This window comes from Acomys minous (genome assembly GCF_964271855.1).
Source record: "Acomys minous genome assembly, chromosome: 8".
Taxonomy (NCBI): domain Eukaryota; kingdom Metazoa; phylum Chordata; class Mammalia; order Rodentia; family Muridae; genus Acomys; species Acomys minous.
Genome location: NC_140489.1, coordinates 17,751,322 through 17,767,737, shown reverse-complemented (window position 1 = coordinate 17,767,737; position 16,416 = coordinate 17,751,322). Strand labels below are relative to the sequence as shown.

Genomic DNA, 16,416 nt, shown 5'->3' with positions numbered 1-16,416 from the left:
TTTACCTGACATGTATTTTGTGTTTCCATTAAATGTATTTAATAGTTGCAAACAGAGGGCACTTATTCTAAGTTCCAAACGCATGTCCATGAACCCTCATGAGAATGGTGCTTGCATAAAATAGATGAGGCTTAGTAATTATTGAAATTTAACTAAAATAGGCTGTGTTCCAGTTTTGTCTGGTGATTCATAGAACACCAGATAAATGGGTTCACCAGTGAACCATGCTTCATCTTTCTGAAGCCAGCAATAAGCTCAAGCAAAGTCCTTTTCCTGTGGAAGAGGAGGTAGGGAAGAGTGAGAGCCAGAAGATGAGGAGGAGCGCTCGGAAACGCTGTCTTCTGGACAGGACATGGCTGTCACACTCATGAACTCACAGTAGCTGGTGTTGCCTACACAAGGCCTGCTCGAGGTCAAGCTAGTCAAAATCCCCAACATGGTTAGGGAGGTGCTCTCCAGGCCCCACCTTTGCTGAGGAGGTATCTCGGCAGTTGATAGCTGCTGGGGAAGACGAGGGAGAATCGTTCTTTTTTTGAGGGTGTGGCTATGGTAGAGGTCCCATTGCTCCAGCACATAGCCCCATGCTGTGCACGTACAGGCAATAGTAATAGGACTTAGTGGGTTGTCAAAATCAAAATGTTTAAAGGACACGAAGCTGGGAGGAGAATGTGTTGGAAGAATAAGGGGGAGCCGGAGGGAGAGTGGGAGGAATGTGATCATGTTTCATTGTGCACATGTATTAAACTCTCAATAATAAAGAAAATTACTTTTAAACAATGAAATGGAGTATGATATTCTCTTAAATGAAGGCCTTTGCCATTCAGATTTCATCTGGCAAGACGAGAGGAAAGAGTAGTCAGCCACTCATTTGTCACGCTGTCTCTTTCTGGGTGACCTCTTTGGCTCAGGATGAACAATCTGTGCACATTACAGTTAACACCAGGGCCATAAGAATACATTTAAACCATTGAAAGTGAAGTAATCAGACCTCCTTAAGCATTTCACCATCTGGATGAATAGCATTCCTGGGGCCAAGACTGTTACCTAAGAAAAAAATTTAATGTGTTACCAGAGCCTGCAAAGCAACAGGTAGGTGGACTCCGTGCCAGTTCGAAAGTGTTATGACTGGCGTGCTTCGGGGAAATTGCACTTTAATGGAAATGCTGGCTGTCATCCCCAAAGTACATTGCGAGGCCTCTCAGAACTTTAAAATTAGAAGCAACTGAATGGAAGTGTTTGTCTATGGGTAGCTGGGTGGTAGGTAACGCAAAGATTTGGGCTGGTGTCTTGGGTCTTCAGCCAGCGCCTTCTTCTCACAGATTCCTTTGTTCTTCAGGATCTGATAGAACCAGGGTTGGGCTTGACAAACTCAACTCCAGCTCCAGGATGGTGCTACAACTAACAAGAGATGAGCCTAGGGAGCCTAGATATACTAGGGCCCCCAAAACAGCCAGTCTACTAGACTCCACATTAGAGCACAATGCTGGAATTCTGCCAACAGGCCAAACCCCTAGACATGGGGAGAAAAAAAAAATAATATCCAACTATTCCCAACAAGTGGGTGAAACAAGCAGCTCTTTGGGTTCTGGGAGCCTTAGAACCATCCTTGATGTTTTGGGCTTAGCTCTACGGTACACACTGTGCCCTGGGGCCATTCTTCTCTTGAACTCTTAGGCCTGAGTGTATTTTAATGAATTGATCACACGTGCTTCTTATTCATTTAAATTGAACTCATCAGTGATGTTTTGAAAGATCGATCCAAGGACCAAGGGGCCCTCTGAGCCTGCTTTTGTGAAGCCTCCTGGTGCCTTTTTTCTTAAAAGCAGGGAGCCACTAAAAGGTAAGCCCTAGGGACTTGAGTCTGCTTCCAAATGTACCATATTTTTCAGACCATAAGATGCACTTCGACCCCCCCCAAGTAGGGGGGGATTAAGGTGCACCTTATGATTCGATTGCTGTTTATATTGTTTTACTTTTTTCATTGCACTAAAAACTGGATGCACCTTATGGTCACGTGCATCTTATAGTCTGAAAAATACAGTACACCTTGGAAACCAAGCTTCAGAAAGGACGAGGCAAAGCTTCTCAGCCTGTGTGTCACGGGAAGAAATTAGCCCATGCTGTGCTGAGCCTGGGTCAATGGTTACTCAGTCAGTGTCCACACTGGACATCTCTACTCTGCTCCATCCCTGATTCCTAAGTCTCCTCACAACCAGGGTGCCTGGACTGAGGAGTGTTTTTCAGCCTTTGCTCTGCAAAAAGCCTAGCTGGAGGAACCTCTCTTTTTCTCCCAGCTGCCGAACTGAAACCTTTATGGCCCTTGGGTGGGTGTCATTAATGCTCCCTGAGCCTGCCAGAAGGCTCACTGTTGGACATGGTTTGGAATGGACTGTTTTACTAAGGAAAAAAAATGAAGCAGAACGGTTTTGTGAGAGGCTGTGACTGGCCATCCTTTCTGCCTCTGCTGAAGAATCTGAGAGCCTGTGGCTTTGGTGGTGGTGTGTGCCTTTAATCCCAGCACTAGGATGTGGAGGCAATCAGATCTTTGTTAGCGGAGGCCAACCTACACTACCTAGTGAGTTTGGGGCCAACCAGAGCTACATAGTAAGATCCTTTCTCAAAAAAAAACAACTAAACAAGCAAAAACAAAGACAAAAAACAAGAAACAGCCTATGCCTACAAACAAAACACACACACACACACACACACACACAAATAATCTATTGCCTACTAACCTTAAGATCCAGGGTACAGATCTGGGTATCCTGGAAGCAAGGGGTGGGATAGGAGCCTCCACAGCCTGGTCCTACAGCTCCATCTTTAAGTCTCAAGGAGCACATTTTCTCCTTCTGCTGCCTCCTATGCATTCCTGGGACTGACCATGAGGGAAGCCATCTAATCTGGTCTCTTCTCTGTGACGTGTGGTCTTTGCCTCTGCCTGGGGAAAACCCAGAGCTCCTGATCAGCGAAGGGATGACAAGATGAAAAGTTCTGGAGGAAACTGCACAGGTGCTGAGGGCAGCACAGCCAGCACTTGGGCAATACCAGTGTCTCTGACAACGCATCATCAACTCTGCTATTATCCCTCTTTTAACAACCTGCCCAGGGCCAATAACATCAATTTCTAGGGATGGGTCTTCCCTAGTCAGGTTTCCTTCTCCACAGAGTCAAAGGCCACTCACTGGTTGCAGGGATTTGAATACACTCTGCCCTCTGCCCTCTGCCCTCTGCCCTCTGCCCTCTTTCCTCTGCCTGTGGAGAGTGCCCACAACTGATCACCTAAGAGAACAGCTAAGAGAAAGCTTGAGGTTGATGATGACCTTCACTTCTCCACCATCCTCACGTCATGGTCCCCCATCTTTTGCTATCTTTGTTCAGTTATGGAGGACATTTCAATCCCTCGGAGAGCTTCCCAAGCCACTGCACAGACTAAAAACCAACCACCCCAACCACTAAATTATCCATAGTATCAAAATCAACCAAACAGAAGCTTTCTTCAAATATTTAATCAGTCTGGATACCTCTGTCTTCCAACCCAATTGGGTAAAAACTCTTAAGAGAGCATGAAGGGGGTCTTCATAAAAACTGGACTAAGATGGAGGGAAAGGCTGAGGTTGGAAAGACTGGATATAACATGTATCTGAGGCCTTTTGAAGGAATTCTACCACTTTAAAAACTCAAAATGAACAAGTAGAGGTTAAACAGTCATACAAATTTTAAGGACAACTAAAACTTCTTTTATGCTGAAAATACTAGACATGGTTTTAAAATAGACTCTTTTTTAAAAAAAAAAAACAAAACCTTAGCTCCTGCTGTGGTGTGTTTCCATAACCTTCTCAGTACATGCAAGAAGCAAACTAACTATACCCAGCATCCCTCATGAGCTCATGGGGACTTTTGCAAAGCAGCAATGCAACAAGAGATGGAGGAAGGGGAGGAAGAGGCGAGAATAAGCCGCTCAGTCTTTGACCAAAGACTCATACCCCCAGCAAGCCTAATCTATTGTCTTTGAAAAGAAGATGGAAATAAATGGAAGGACTTGAAGAGTCACTGGCAACCTCACATCAGGGGCCAAGGAGAATACTTTTGGGTAAATGCATCGTGGAAACTGGGGGCAGGATGTCCTTCAGAGTGACCGTCTACAGTGGTACAGGTAGGGGTCAGGATGCTGGGCTGATGCCCCAGGGAGATGTGCAGCAGGAAAGGCTCAATGTCCATCTCGCTCTTATTCTTGCTGGTTTCCTCTCTCCTCCTGTCCCTTGGTGCTGGTGAAAAGCAGTGTCAGAGGCCTTAGCCCAAGGCTCAGAACGGATACTGCGACACATATATCCGCAGTCGGATCACGGAGCTGCCTCTGAAGTTGATGACGGTGTTGACGGTGATCATCTCCAAGTCCAGCTGGATGTCCCGGGGCCCTTTGATGGGGCGTGTCATCACCAGGGTGGCACTGATAGGCCCTGTTTGCTGTGGACACAACCACGGGGCACTAGTTAGAAAGTATATGATGTTAGCAAAAGGAGTGGCTGGTGGCAAAGCAGCCTGAGCAAGGATGCTGTCTAGCCTGTGTCAGTGAAGCCAAAGTCACCTGGGCGCCTCAGTGATGCTGAACTCTTTCTCAGATTTACCGACTCTTTACCTGGCAGATCTCACCCGAAAGGTCCTTTTCTAAGACAGGCCTTCTCTGACTCCCCAGTCTAGACGAGACTCTGCCACAGGGCCTTTAACTACACATGAGAGAAAGAATTATTACTATACACTGAGAGAAAGAATGTGTTTCTGTATATGATTGTGTATGCTGTGGCCTTGGTCCATCTCTGCATCCCTAGAACACAGCATGGTGCCAATGCTTAGAAATGTGGACTCTCAGGCTCCACCCAAGATCTACTGAGCCATAGTCTCTAGCTTAACAGAATCCCAGGTGATTGGCAGACACATGACAATTGGAAAGCGCTGACCTAAATGCAACCAGATCCTGGGGGAGGGGGAGGGGGCAGCTGTCCTTCTGTAAGGACCACCCTAAAGTTACATCTCATTATTCCATTCTATAAACAAACAAACTGAGGCCTAATGGGTTACATGATTGTTTGGGGCCATGCACGGATAGAGCTGGGGACTTCCATTTGGGCTTTCTGCCTGGTTGCAAACCTCAGCCCCTTTTCATTATTCAACACTTATCAGAAGAGACTATGGGCTTTGGGTCTTCTCCCTTGTCATGCCTTAAATAAAGGTGCCCAGGGCCAATGCAATAGACAGATACAGGGCGTCTGCAGAGGAAATAGCACGAAGGAAAACATGGGTGGGCTGTATAATCACTTCCTAGAAGCTGCAGTGCCCAGAAAAGGAAAGGAGCAAGCTCCATGAAATCAAGGAACTTGGCCCAGATAAAGGCTCAGCAGGCATATACTTTGTCTCCATAAAGGGAGGGCTACCCCTAAGGTTTGGCACCTCCTCCAAGAGCGGTCATGGGTATGACAGAGGCGGGGCTGGCAGACAGGTGTGGGCCAGGCACTAAGCCTGCCTTGTCCATCGGACTATCAGCAGTTACAGCCACGCAATTTCCTCCTGCCACTGACTCTTGGTATCCCCGTCAGCGTCCACGTAATATGTACCTCCTTGTGCAGAGGATCTCTCAGACTTCCTTCTCGGCCCTTTCAAAACCCCAGAGCCCAGGGCCAAGACTTCAGCAGGAACGACCATGCAGGGAAATGGCACGACGTCCACATGGGCGTTCATTTTGTCAGGTGTCACCGTTTCAACAAAGACCACGGTTATTGAGGACCTTGACCTGAAAATGCCTGTGGGAATGATTTGCCGGGGAGGTGTGTGTCCGAATGGGGAGTAGACCAGGGGGAAGTTGCCAAGCTAATCTTTCAAACAATGTCTTGAAGGTATGAAATAGGACCGGGCCTTCCCATCTGGAAGTAGCCTTGGAAGTCATTGAGTGCAGACTGGCAGAGCCAAAGCCATTGCACCCCGAAAAAGGCTTGCCCACAACACCTGGGAGTGCTCAAGTGTCTGCTATGTCTGCTAAGTGGGCGACCGCCTGCCCACCAAATTCAGATTCTAGGGCATTACTAAAACACCTGCCCTAAGACTCCTGGTCATTTGGTGGCTTTGGTGACCACTGATTCAAAACAATGGTGATAAGGCTGGGGATGTGTCTCATAGAGGGGACACTTGCCTAGTGTGTATGAAGCCCTGGGTTTGACCCCCAAGATCTCACACACCCCAAAATGATGCTCATATGATGCCAGTCATTTGGCTACAACTTTTGTCCTACACTGCCTCTGGGACCAGAGTGTTAAGAGCTAGGAGCCTTGTGTGGCATAAGGTCATAAGACCAGTGCAATGCTAGGGTATCTGAGGCTAAAAGACTACTTTCCAGTCAGCAGGCTCTCCACCTCTCCATTTCCCACCATTGCATGGCACGTATTTGGCTTCATTAGTTTGTCCCTCGTGTCCACTTCAGAGTGTGTTCTTGGGCAGAAGCCATATCTTGTGTATGTCTGAATTCAGTGCCTGACTCAAATCTGCACATAAGTGAAGGTTCAAGAAGAACACGAGTGAGTGACTGAGGAGAGAGAGTGGGATTGACCCAAAGGAGAGTGAGCTACAGACAGCCCACCTGCTATCTATTACCACGGACTAGGCATGATTTGGCACAGGCTAAACCCTACAATCCTTCTGTTTCTTCCGCACCTTCAAGCCCCCAGCACCAATACAGGTTTCCATCCAAGGTTCAGCTCTTGACAGACTGCTAACAGGGCTCCAGAGGCTATGCCTGTGGAGATGCATGTGCGTGCATCCCTATGTATGTATGTGTAAAATGTGTGTGTGTGTGTGTGTGTGTGTGTGTGTGTGTGTGTGTGTGTATACCTGTGAGCGAGTATGCATATGTACGTGTGCATGTATCATTGGAGAAGTATACAGCTTGTCTGCTGACTGAAGCAATGCTGCTCCCAAATGCTTCTTATAACAACCAACGATGCTCAGGATGGGAGAAGCCTGAATGGCTACCTGATGGTCCAGCCCCCTGGGTAGCATTTCCAACTTCTCCAAGCTCTGGGAGGTGGCGACTTCCTTACAACTGCAGTCACAGTAGCAGTGTCTATATAATAATTGTACTTACTGAATGCTTTCTCTTGCTACAGGAAGCTCTCCTGAGACCCTACAAAGAGTAAGTCCAAATACTCCTCAATCCAAAGAGGAATGTGCGGGTCCTGAGGAAGGTCTGCCGGGTAGGTCGCAGGGGGCAACCCGCCAGCCTCACCACTGAATGTCTATGTGGATCATATTGCCAGAAAGAGAGGCTTGATGGGGCAAGTAGCCAACCAGAGATCTTACGGCCCACACAGGGAAGTGGTCAGTGGGACACCCCTAGGTGGAAAACAGCAACACCAACACCAACACCATGATGTAGCAAGAGTTTGAGTGTCTGCCCCAGAAAGGGACATGACTCCTGGCTACGGTGATGAAGATATGGAGTCTGCGTTCACCTCACCCTTTGACCAATCTATGAACCATACCCCTAGCCCTGGAGAGTCCAGAATGCGGTGCTAGCCTAGGTGAGAGGGTAAGGAAATGACTATATGGACGGCTGCACCAGGGTCAGGCAGAAACTTGACACTGAACGAGACTAGAGGTTGTGGTTTCTGTGTCAGTCGTGAGGCGTTGGGTTAAAGAGAATGAGACAGTAGGACAGTCATCAAGGTATATTCCTGGAGTCTTTCCAGAAGCAGGCTGAGATATCACCTAGGTGTGCACAGGTCTGAGGCAGCAGTGAAGAGAACGGGCAAAGGGCCTGACAGTTTCCTGCCCTTCGGCCCTGCGCACAGTCATTCCGTGTCCCAGATGCGGTGCTAACTGGATGAGTGCAGCTAATCCAAAAGCAAATAACATTAGGATCTTCTCCAGAGATCAGGAAATTGAGACCGAGGAGCAGTTAGATAGCATGCCCAAGATCAATCTCAGGGCTGGGAAAAACCAGAGAAGACCAAGGAACAGGGCTTAGCCTGGCCATAACAAACACAGGTGAGTGGCCTCCTGGGAGGGTCCTGAGCTCTGGACAGCCTTGTGTTCAGGAGCCCATTTATCCCACCAGTTTCCGTGTCCTGTTCTCAAACCCTGTGCCTTCCCCCAAGTCTCACCTCAAGCCTTTGTTTCGGTCCCAGGTGCAGTCTTAGGGACCTTGGCTACCTCCCCCATCCCTGAGTCCCTTTGATCATATTTTATGGCAGGCCTAGGTCCCTTTGTTGCCTCTACGTCTTTTCTGAATACAAATGATAAAGCTTGCAGGCAGGCCCTTCTCTGTCTTCTTGGAGAGATGCAAACTGCATGCAGCTTTGAGCTTGGTGTCCGGTGTTCCTTAGCTGGTACACAGCCTGGGCCCAGATGAAGTTCTAAGGAATGGAGAGATGGAGTCTCCCTCCTGTCTATCCCGCCCACAGGGCAGTCTCCATCCACTCCTGGGCACCTCTCAGGCTGGTCACCAGAGTGACTGTGGGAGGGAGGCCTGCTGCGGGGTGGGGTGGGGGGAGGGTTAGTGAGTGGTGTTCAAATGAGTGACCTGTTGCCTAGACAAAGGTGGCCACTACAGAGCTCCTGACCCGGTTGGGGTTGGAGGGGAAATGAGACAAGAAGAACCAATGATGGAGTCTTAAGTCCCTAAAGGGGGAGGGATCTCTTTACCCCAGGACTAGGACTCCTGTGTCTCTAGATGAAGGACACTGGGGGGTTGGGCTTACCTTGAGGGTAAGCTTCCCCCACCCCACCCTGACACACACACACACACACACACACACACACACACACACACACACACACTTCTGAGACAGCTCTAAACCAGCTCCACAAGTCAGATAATCACACAAGACCTGATTCCCTTAGGATAGCACTGACAGTGGATAACGTCTAGTCCTTGAGAGCGACAGCCCCAGAGGCAAGGATTGAAAGATTTTGTCAAGGGGTGGGGATGGGGCATGAAGTTCAGAGATAGGGCTATCTCATAGACCCTTGGGTGGGTGTCAGGTCAAGTGTGTAAAACATCTATAGGCCTATCTTTCTGAGTATAACTCCCTATGGTGACTCTAGAGGTTCATATACAGCCTCGTGGGTTCGGTAGGCCCAACTGTGACTCTAAAGATCGTGAGATCCCAATCGTGGAAAAATGTAAATATTATAAGAAAAAAAAGAGAGAGAGAGAGAGAGTTTTGAAGATGACATAGTTTGCACCCAGGGAAATAGCTGTTCCTAAGCCAAATCACAAGAGTCTCTGTAAGAGCACAGCAGAGGGCATGCACTCTTCCGTGTGCAAAAGAGTAGGCAAGAATAAAAACGAGTACGTGAAGCTGAAGTGATGCGGCCACGGTGAGGATGTGCTGGCTAGCTCGACGTCACCTCGACACAAGCAAGAAGCATTGGGGAGAAGGGGGCTTCAGAGAGAAAGTGCCTCCGTAACCGTAAGATGGGCTGTAGGCAAGCACGTAGGGCATCTTCTTAATTGGTGATTTATGGAGAGAGAGAGCCAAGCTCAGTATGGGTGGTACCATCCCTAGACTGGTGGTCCTGGGTTCTATAAAAAAAGCAACTGAGAAAGCCATTAGGAGTGAGCCATAAGCAGTACCCCTCTGTGACTTCTCCATCAGCCCCTGTCTTTAGGCTCCTGCCTTGTTTGAGTTCCTGCTCTGACTTCCTCCAATAATGATTATAATGTGGAAGTTAAGCCAGATAAACCCTTCCCCACCCCAACTTGTTTTGGTCGTGGTGCTTTATCACAGCAAGAGAAACCCTAACTGAGACACAGGACATGTAGTAGTCATGTGGAAGACACAGGAGAGGCTTCTCCTCTACACATGGGATATACAGCCCTACAGTGCTTTGGTGTAGATGCAGAAAGAATTTCAGACATTTTGGTTTCCAAAAGTATGAAGAAAAATATTTGTTGTCTTAAGCCGCCAGGTTTTGAATCACTTGCTACAACAGCCACAGAAAGGAATATCCTAAAGGTGTGTGTGTGTGTGTGTACATGTTTTTGTGTATGTGTGTTCCTGTACATGTATGTGCTATGCATATGTGTGTACATGCATGTAAAACCAGAGGTCAACATCAATTGTCTTTTTCTTTCTTAATCGCTCTCTACCTTTCCCCTCTCCCTGAGACAACGTCTCACTATATGCCTGGCTGACCTGGGATTTTGCTATGTAGACCAGGCTAGCCCAAACTCACAGGGATTCACCTGCTGTTTCTCTGCAATCTGAGTGCTGGGACTAAAGGTATGTGCTGCCATGCCTGGCTCCACTTCTTTTTTGAGACAGGGTCTCTCATGGAGCCAAAAGCTCACCAATTCAGCTAGGCTAGCTGGGTAGTAGGTCCCAGGGATGCCTGTCTCTACCTCCTAGCACTAAGACCTCAGGCACATAATGCTCTGGCTTCACCATCTGAAGTAGGTCCTTTGGAGATGAAGCTCTAGAACCTTCTCCCACCAGGACAACAGGTTACATGCATGCTACAACAGATAAGGATAGTTCCAGATCAGTGTCTGAAAGGAGGTGGGTCACTCCAGGGACAGAAGAGATGAGAAGTCCAGTCATATACATGGCATGGTACTTAAGGTATACACATGGCATGGTATTGTTACATTAAACTTGTATCATTTAGTCTACACAATAACTGACACAGGGAGACTGAAGCTTACTTTTAGTCTGTCAGCTCTACGCTGGGCAGAAATCTAAACTGATAGAAATCTACTTATAAACTAAACAAACCACTCTAAACCTCATAATGTACTTATACCCCAAGCACTTGCCACAATAGTGATCCTATGGCCATTTCTCTTCCAGTCCTCATCAACACTTCCCCGGCCTCTCCCAACCGCCAAACTTTTCTCCTCCCCTCCAGGAAGTCCCGCCTTCCCCTTCCTGTCCTTCTGCCCAGCTGATTGGCTACACAGTGCTTTATTGACAGTTGATACATTCACTCAGCATTCCTCCACATGGTATTAAAACTACATAATTTATTTTAAGAAGTAAACACATTTTAGCATGTGTGCTATACTATTTTCAAGCTTTCTACAGTATTCTGTTTCTAAGCTATTCCATGTTATAACTGCAGGTGCTAAACAGTACTTGAAATGTGATAGCTGCCAGGAAAGACATTCTTATTTCATTTTACTTAGATTTTAAGGGTGCCATTTCCTGCTGTGTAGGCAAAGTCAGTAGGGTCCACACCTGAGAACTGTACTTTGTTTTCTTTTTTACTGGCATGTAAGTACTATGACAGTGGAGATTTGGAGTGGGTGGGGGTTTTTTGTTTTTGTTTTTTAATGCTGTAGTCTCATCCTCTAAATATGCATGATAGGTATCTAATGTACTTGCCAAGTTAGTAAATGGATGAATGTGTAAGTAAAAGGGTGGTGTCTTTTCCATAGTTTTGAAACTAAGACTGTGCCATGGCCCAACTTCTCATTTCACAGAGGAGGCTCCTGAGACACAGGAAGGAAACGCACCTTTCAGAAGACCGTGCAGAATGCGACAGAAGTGAGTCCTAGAGCACTGGCTTCCCACCCCCTCCTTTCTTTCCACATTTCCCACTTGAACTTATTCTTACCTTTTCCCATGAGACATGACTATAGACTAGACCACCCGGGGCTGTTATCAGAGATAGAAACCAGCAGGTAGGGAATGATAGAGAAAGAAGGAGGCAAGCAATAGACTGAAGGCAGTCACCTTTGACCTCCGGCCTAGACATGTGTGGGAAAAAACATACAGACACACATGTACTACACACACAAGAAGACAGCGGCCTTTGTTAAAGATGGTGGCCATGGTTAAATACGGCAGCCACGGTTCACACTCCCTCTTACCCGCATATAGAACTCTCGGCCCTCGTTGCCAGATTTGATCTGGAAAATGTAATAGGCACCAGGGTAGCGGGTTGTTGCTTGCATCTGGAAGATGTCGGCAGGAACCGAGCGTCCTGATACTACATCCATGTCCCGAAACAGGATAGTGAATGGCTGGTCTCGACAGCCAGGGTTCTCAGCAGGACACATACAGCGGCTGGGAGGAGAGAGATCACGTGAGTGCTCGGTACACCCTTTCCAGGCATTTGCTGTGCTTACTCCCTCCGTTTAAAACAAATCCAAGTCATTCTTACCATAAAGGAGTGTGACTGCAAAACATCTCTGCTTCCAGTTCTAATCTGAAGGCTCCCTAGAATGTTGGTGAGATCTGTTTCCTAGACAGTCAGTCGCCTTCCCTGGCATCAGATATTCTGCCTACTGGAAGATTTGGTTGGCTCTCTGGCCATCGGAAATTTTCTCCTGTATACTTCACATGTATCGTGTATTTAGACATGTGATGATGGTCATACAACCCTCACTTCCCAGTCAAGGACACTCAGTGACAATATTTAAAAGTGGAGGCTGGAGAGATGCCTCAGCAGTTAAGTAGACTCTTCCAGAGGACCCGGGTTCAATTCCCAGCACCCTCATGGCAGCTCCCAACTATCTGCACTGCATTGCCAGATGTGGCAGCTCACAGCTGTCTATCTCTCCATTCCCAGGGGGATGTGATGCTGTCTTCTGGTTTCTTCAGGTATCAGACATGCATAGAGGTAGCTAGGCATATATGTAGGCAAAATACCCATACACATTTACATTTTTAAAAAATATTTTTAAATGAAAATTATTTTAGACAGATGGTTCTCAGGGATACTTTACATCTCTTTTGCACTCAGCTCAGTATGTGTGAACTATAATTAAACCTTTTTATCTAATATACAAGAGCTCGGGACTCACTGGACACTTCAGAAATTCAATATTAAGTAACACCATGCCCTCAAGCAATGCACCTTCTGATAGGAGAAGTAACAAATATTTAAACACAAATATTTCTAACACAAAGCAGATACTTTCAAACTCTAGGACTAAAGTAACCTAACAGAAAGCCATCTGTTGCTGAGGAATGCCTGTTGGAGACACCTGCTGGCTTAGCCATGTTTTTTCCATGAGAGTCCCCTTATGGAGCAGAGTTCACAGCAGGAGGTGGGCAGGTACAAAGAAGCATCTGGACTTAGGATTTAGTTTGGAAGTAAAGCTGACAGCCTTTGCAGGTAGACTGGACATTAGGGAACACTGACCTAAAAGCAACAATGTTGACCCCCCTCAGTGCCGGCCCCTCTGAGGTCCCATATCTCCTCTCTCACCTGGGCCTGTCTGATGGCCTCCTAACAGACTGTCCTTTGTCAACCTAAGACAGATTGCATCTGCCCCCTACACAGTCTTCAGTGGTCTTAGTGAAGCCCGGATGAAAACTGAATTCAAGTTTTAGCCTCTATGGGCTGGCTCTGTGGGCCTTCTGGGTTTGGCCTCCCTGTCCCCAGCTTTCTCAGGCTGCTGTTCTTCACACGTTCTATGGGGAAAGAGCTCAACTTCTTGTGGTTCCTACAGGCTCAACTGCCCTCACACCTGCTGTTCCCCTGCTCTTCCAGCCTCTTGTTTAGTTAATACCAACTCAACTTCCTGCCCTACCCAAAGGTCATGTTCTCAGTGAGGCCTTTCGATTCCTAGAACAGGTCCAACTTCCTCTTTCTTTTTTCTAGAAATTCCTTACCCACTCTATCATTTATGTTTTCACTTATACGTCACTTTTTTTTTCTGTCTTTCTCCTCTTCTACACTTTCGGTGGGTCTCAGGAAGTCTATATAGGCAGAAATGAGCTCAGGCTGGGTTATGGAAGACTTGCGGGTGGTTAGATAAGAGCCAGTGTTCCTCAGGAACTTGTGGAACAGGTTTTCTGTCCCTCCCTGCAGCTACGTCTTCTTTGAATGATCTGTCCACCTGTGCTAGGCTTTCTCACACTCTCTCACATTTTTTCCTGCTCCTTCCACTAGTTCTTGCTATCACCACTATTTTTTTTTCCCACTCTCTGGCTTCCCTAGTCCTAGCCACGCCCATTCTGTTTCTTTCTTCTCTCTGCTCTGAGGTCTTCCAGATGTCCCTGGGTATTTTCTGCCTCTTGTTCACAATAAAACAAAAAACAAAAAAAGCATTCCTTCTAATGGAGTGGTGTTGTTGGCAGTTTCTTTACTGTGCCCTCTCCTACACAGCGTTAAGCTCCACAAGAGCAAAGCCACAACACCCTAGCACAGAACAGGGACACCACTAATAGTTAACAAAGCAGAAGGCTACAAAGAATCACCAAAGTATCATTTTGTTAAGGCTGCATCACAACAGCCAAGTCAAAATACCCCTGGTGCCAAAACAATCACATTAAAATGTCACATGTCAGAGAGAAAATAATTGTTTCCTAAAAGAAAATCGAGAGAGAGAGAGAGAGAGAGAGAGAGAGAGAGAGAGAGTGTGTGATGGCTCCCAGCTGAAGAGGCTCATGAACAGCAGCTGGGAGAGGGGCGCTGAGCAGAGATCTGAAAGACGGGGTGGGTCTGGCCAAATGGAGACGGAAGAAATGCCTTCCATCTGGCAGGAAGTGCACAAAGGCTGGAAGGCTGGGCCGGCTGGGTGTTGGTCAAGGTGGCGAGCAAGCCCTGTTCCAGCTGGCAGGAGCACGTGACTCCTGAGCAGGCCCGGAGCTGGAACAGGGTGGCCATCACATGGGCCTGAGAAGGAGGAAGTTACCAAGCTGTTTCAGGACAGGCCTCACCGGTAACATCCACTCAGGGCTTCCAGTTGGACAGGATCAGTTGTTGATGTGACAAACCCAGAGGGACCCAAGCCCGGAGAGCAGCCTAAAGCTCGGCTGAGCTACTTGGGGGTTTGGAACCAGAAATTGGAAGGTCCCTGTTCTAAAGAACTTCTTGGACGCACAGCTCATGGGTTACAAGTCAATGCCTCCGAAAGAGCCTCCAGTTCTGACCTCATAATCTTCCTTTGTCCATTTTTTTTTTAAATCACCTTGGTAAGGCTTAATCCTCTCTGAAAGAAGAATAGGACGGGTGTGGCTGACCCAGTCCTTCTTCTCCACTGTGAGGGTTTGCAATTGCTGGGGGGAGGGGCGTGTAGCTGAGGAGAAAACGGCAGATGTGTATGTGTGTGCTGTATGCTGTGCATGTACGTTCAAGAGGAGATACAGAGATGGACCAGCAGGGGGTGTGAGTGGGGTGGGGGGTAAAGGGAAAGAAAGGAGACACAGAAGCACACGCCAGTGCCATCCTTTGCTCGAAGCCATCTTCTCACCGTTATTATTAGCCATGTGGCGATTTCATAGTTGGTCTGCCTATAGGACTTCAGAACCTTGACTTCAGCAAGCTAGTTACCCTTGGGCGTTGAGAACTCCGGAATTCTCCCAACAGTTTGGCACCCACAGCAGCCCCTGGTCAGGACAGCTTCATTTCACCCGAGGCTTGCCAGAAAGGCAAAACCACAGCCCTCTCCTGACACTACACTCCTGCGTCTGAGCCCGCGTGCACTAACAAGACCATCCAGGGAGGCTCTGTGTGCCACGTTTGAGAAGCTTGTGTACCTGGAATGTTCGTTGGTAGAAGAATCAGATTCAACAGCTCTGCCTCTCTCTTCCGGGTAGCTTTCTAGATAGTCTTCCTATCTCTCTGGCATGCGTGGGAGTAGCAAGAGAGGGCATAAAGCAGGGAGCAGGCCAGATCTCTGGACTCCTTAGCTCAGAAAAACTGCCTTTGTAAGATCCTGGCAGCCTCCCGAGTCAGGTCCACTCCCCCTCCCACTTCCCAAGGACCAGCCTTGACGTACTTATCGCTAAGCAGCAGGTAAGGCTCTTCGCAGCGGGTGGGGTCAATACATTTGAAGCCCCCTTGTAGATTGTAGCAAGTCTGCAGCGGGGTGCACGTGTGGTTTCGGTGCTCACATTCATTGATATCTGAAATGCAGGGCAGAGAAGAAACATGGTGTTAGCCCTGGACCGGATGTTGGGGGTAGGATGAGGGTGAGAGCCACCCTGCATCATGTTATCCAACATGGCAGCCATGGACACTCAGGATGCAGGTAGTGAAAACTGAGATGTTCTCGCAACAGGAAGCAGACACCAGCTCTTTTTGATTTAGTAAAAAGAAAGGATTTATAGTATTTTATCAGTGACTTTTATATTGAGTATATATTATAACTCTAAAATGTTTGGACCTATTGCTTAAAAAAATATAGCATTAAAAGTTACTGTATCTGCTTGTCTTTATTATCTTTAATGTGAGGACTAGATGAGGTAAGTCAGAGGGCTCATGTTTATAATAATTCAGGTAACATTTCTACTGTCCAGTGCCCACCATTGCTTGGTGTTGGGATAAGGTTAATAATAGGGCAGTCATTCTGCAGGCCCTCCAGTAGCCACAGTGTAAGGATACCCATCTGTAGCCTTTTCATATTCAGGGTCTGAACCCTGTGAGGGACCTAGCATTTGGTACCTGAAGTCCCTCAGCATTCAATCTCTAGAG

The 16,416-nt window shown here is 47.5% G+C and overlaps 1 protein-coding gene across 2 annotated transcripts in view; it reads right to left on the bottom strand.

Moving 5' to 3' along the window:
• Window positions 1-3,789: 3,789 nt before the first annotated feature.
• The window catches only part of FBLN5 (fibulin 5), a 71,926-nt gene continuing 59,299 nt past the window's right edge, over window positions 3,790-16,416 (bottom strand). For both annotated transcript variants that reach the window (XM_084792567.1, XM_084792566.1), the window contains exons 9-11: window positions 15,722-15,848; window positions 11,861-12,056; window positions 3,790-4,464 (exon numbers count right to left, since the gene is read on the bottom strand). In XM_084792567.1, coding sequence (XP_084648693.1) covers window positions 4,303-4,464; window positions 11,861-12,056; window positions 15,722-15,848 — 485 coding nt within the window. In that variant the 3' untranslated portion in view covers window positions 3,790-4,302. The remainder of the gene's footprint in view (window positions 4,465-11,860; window positions 12,057-15,721; window positions 15,849-16,416) is intronic.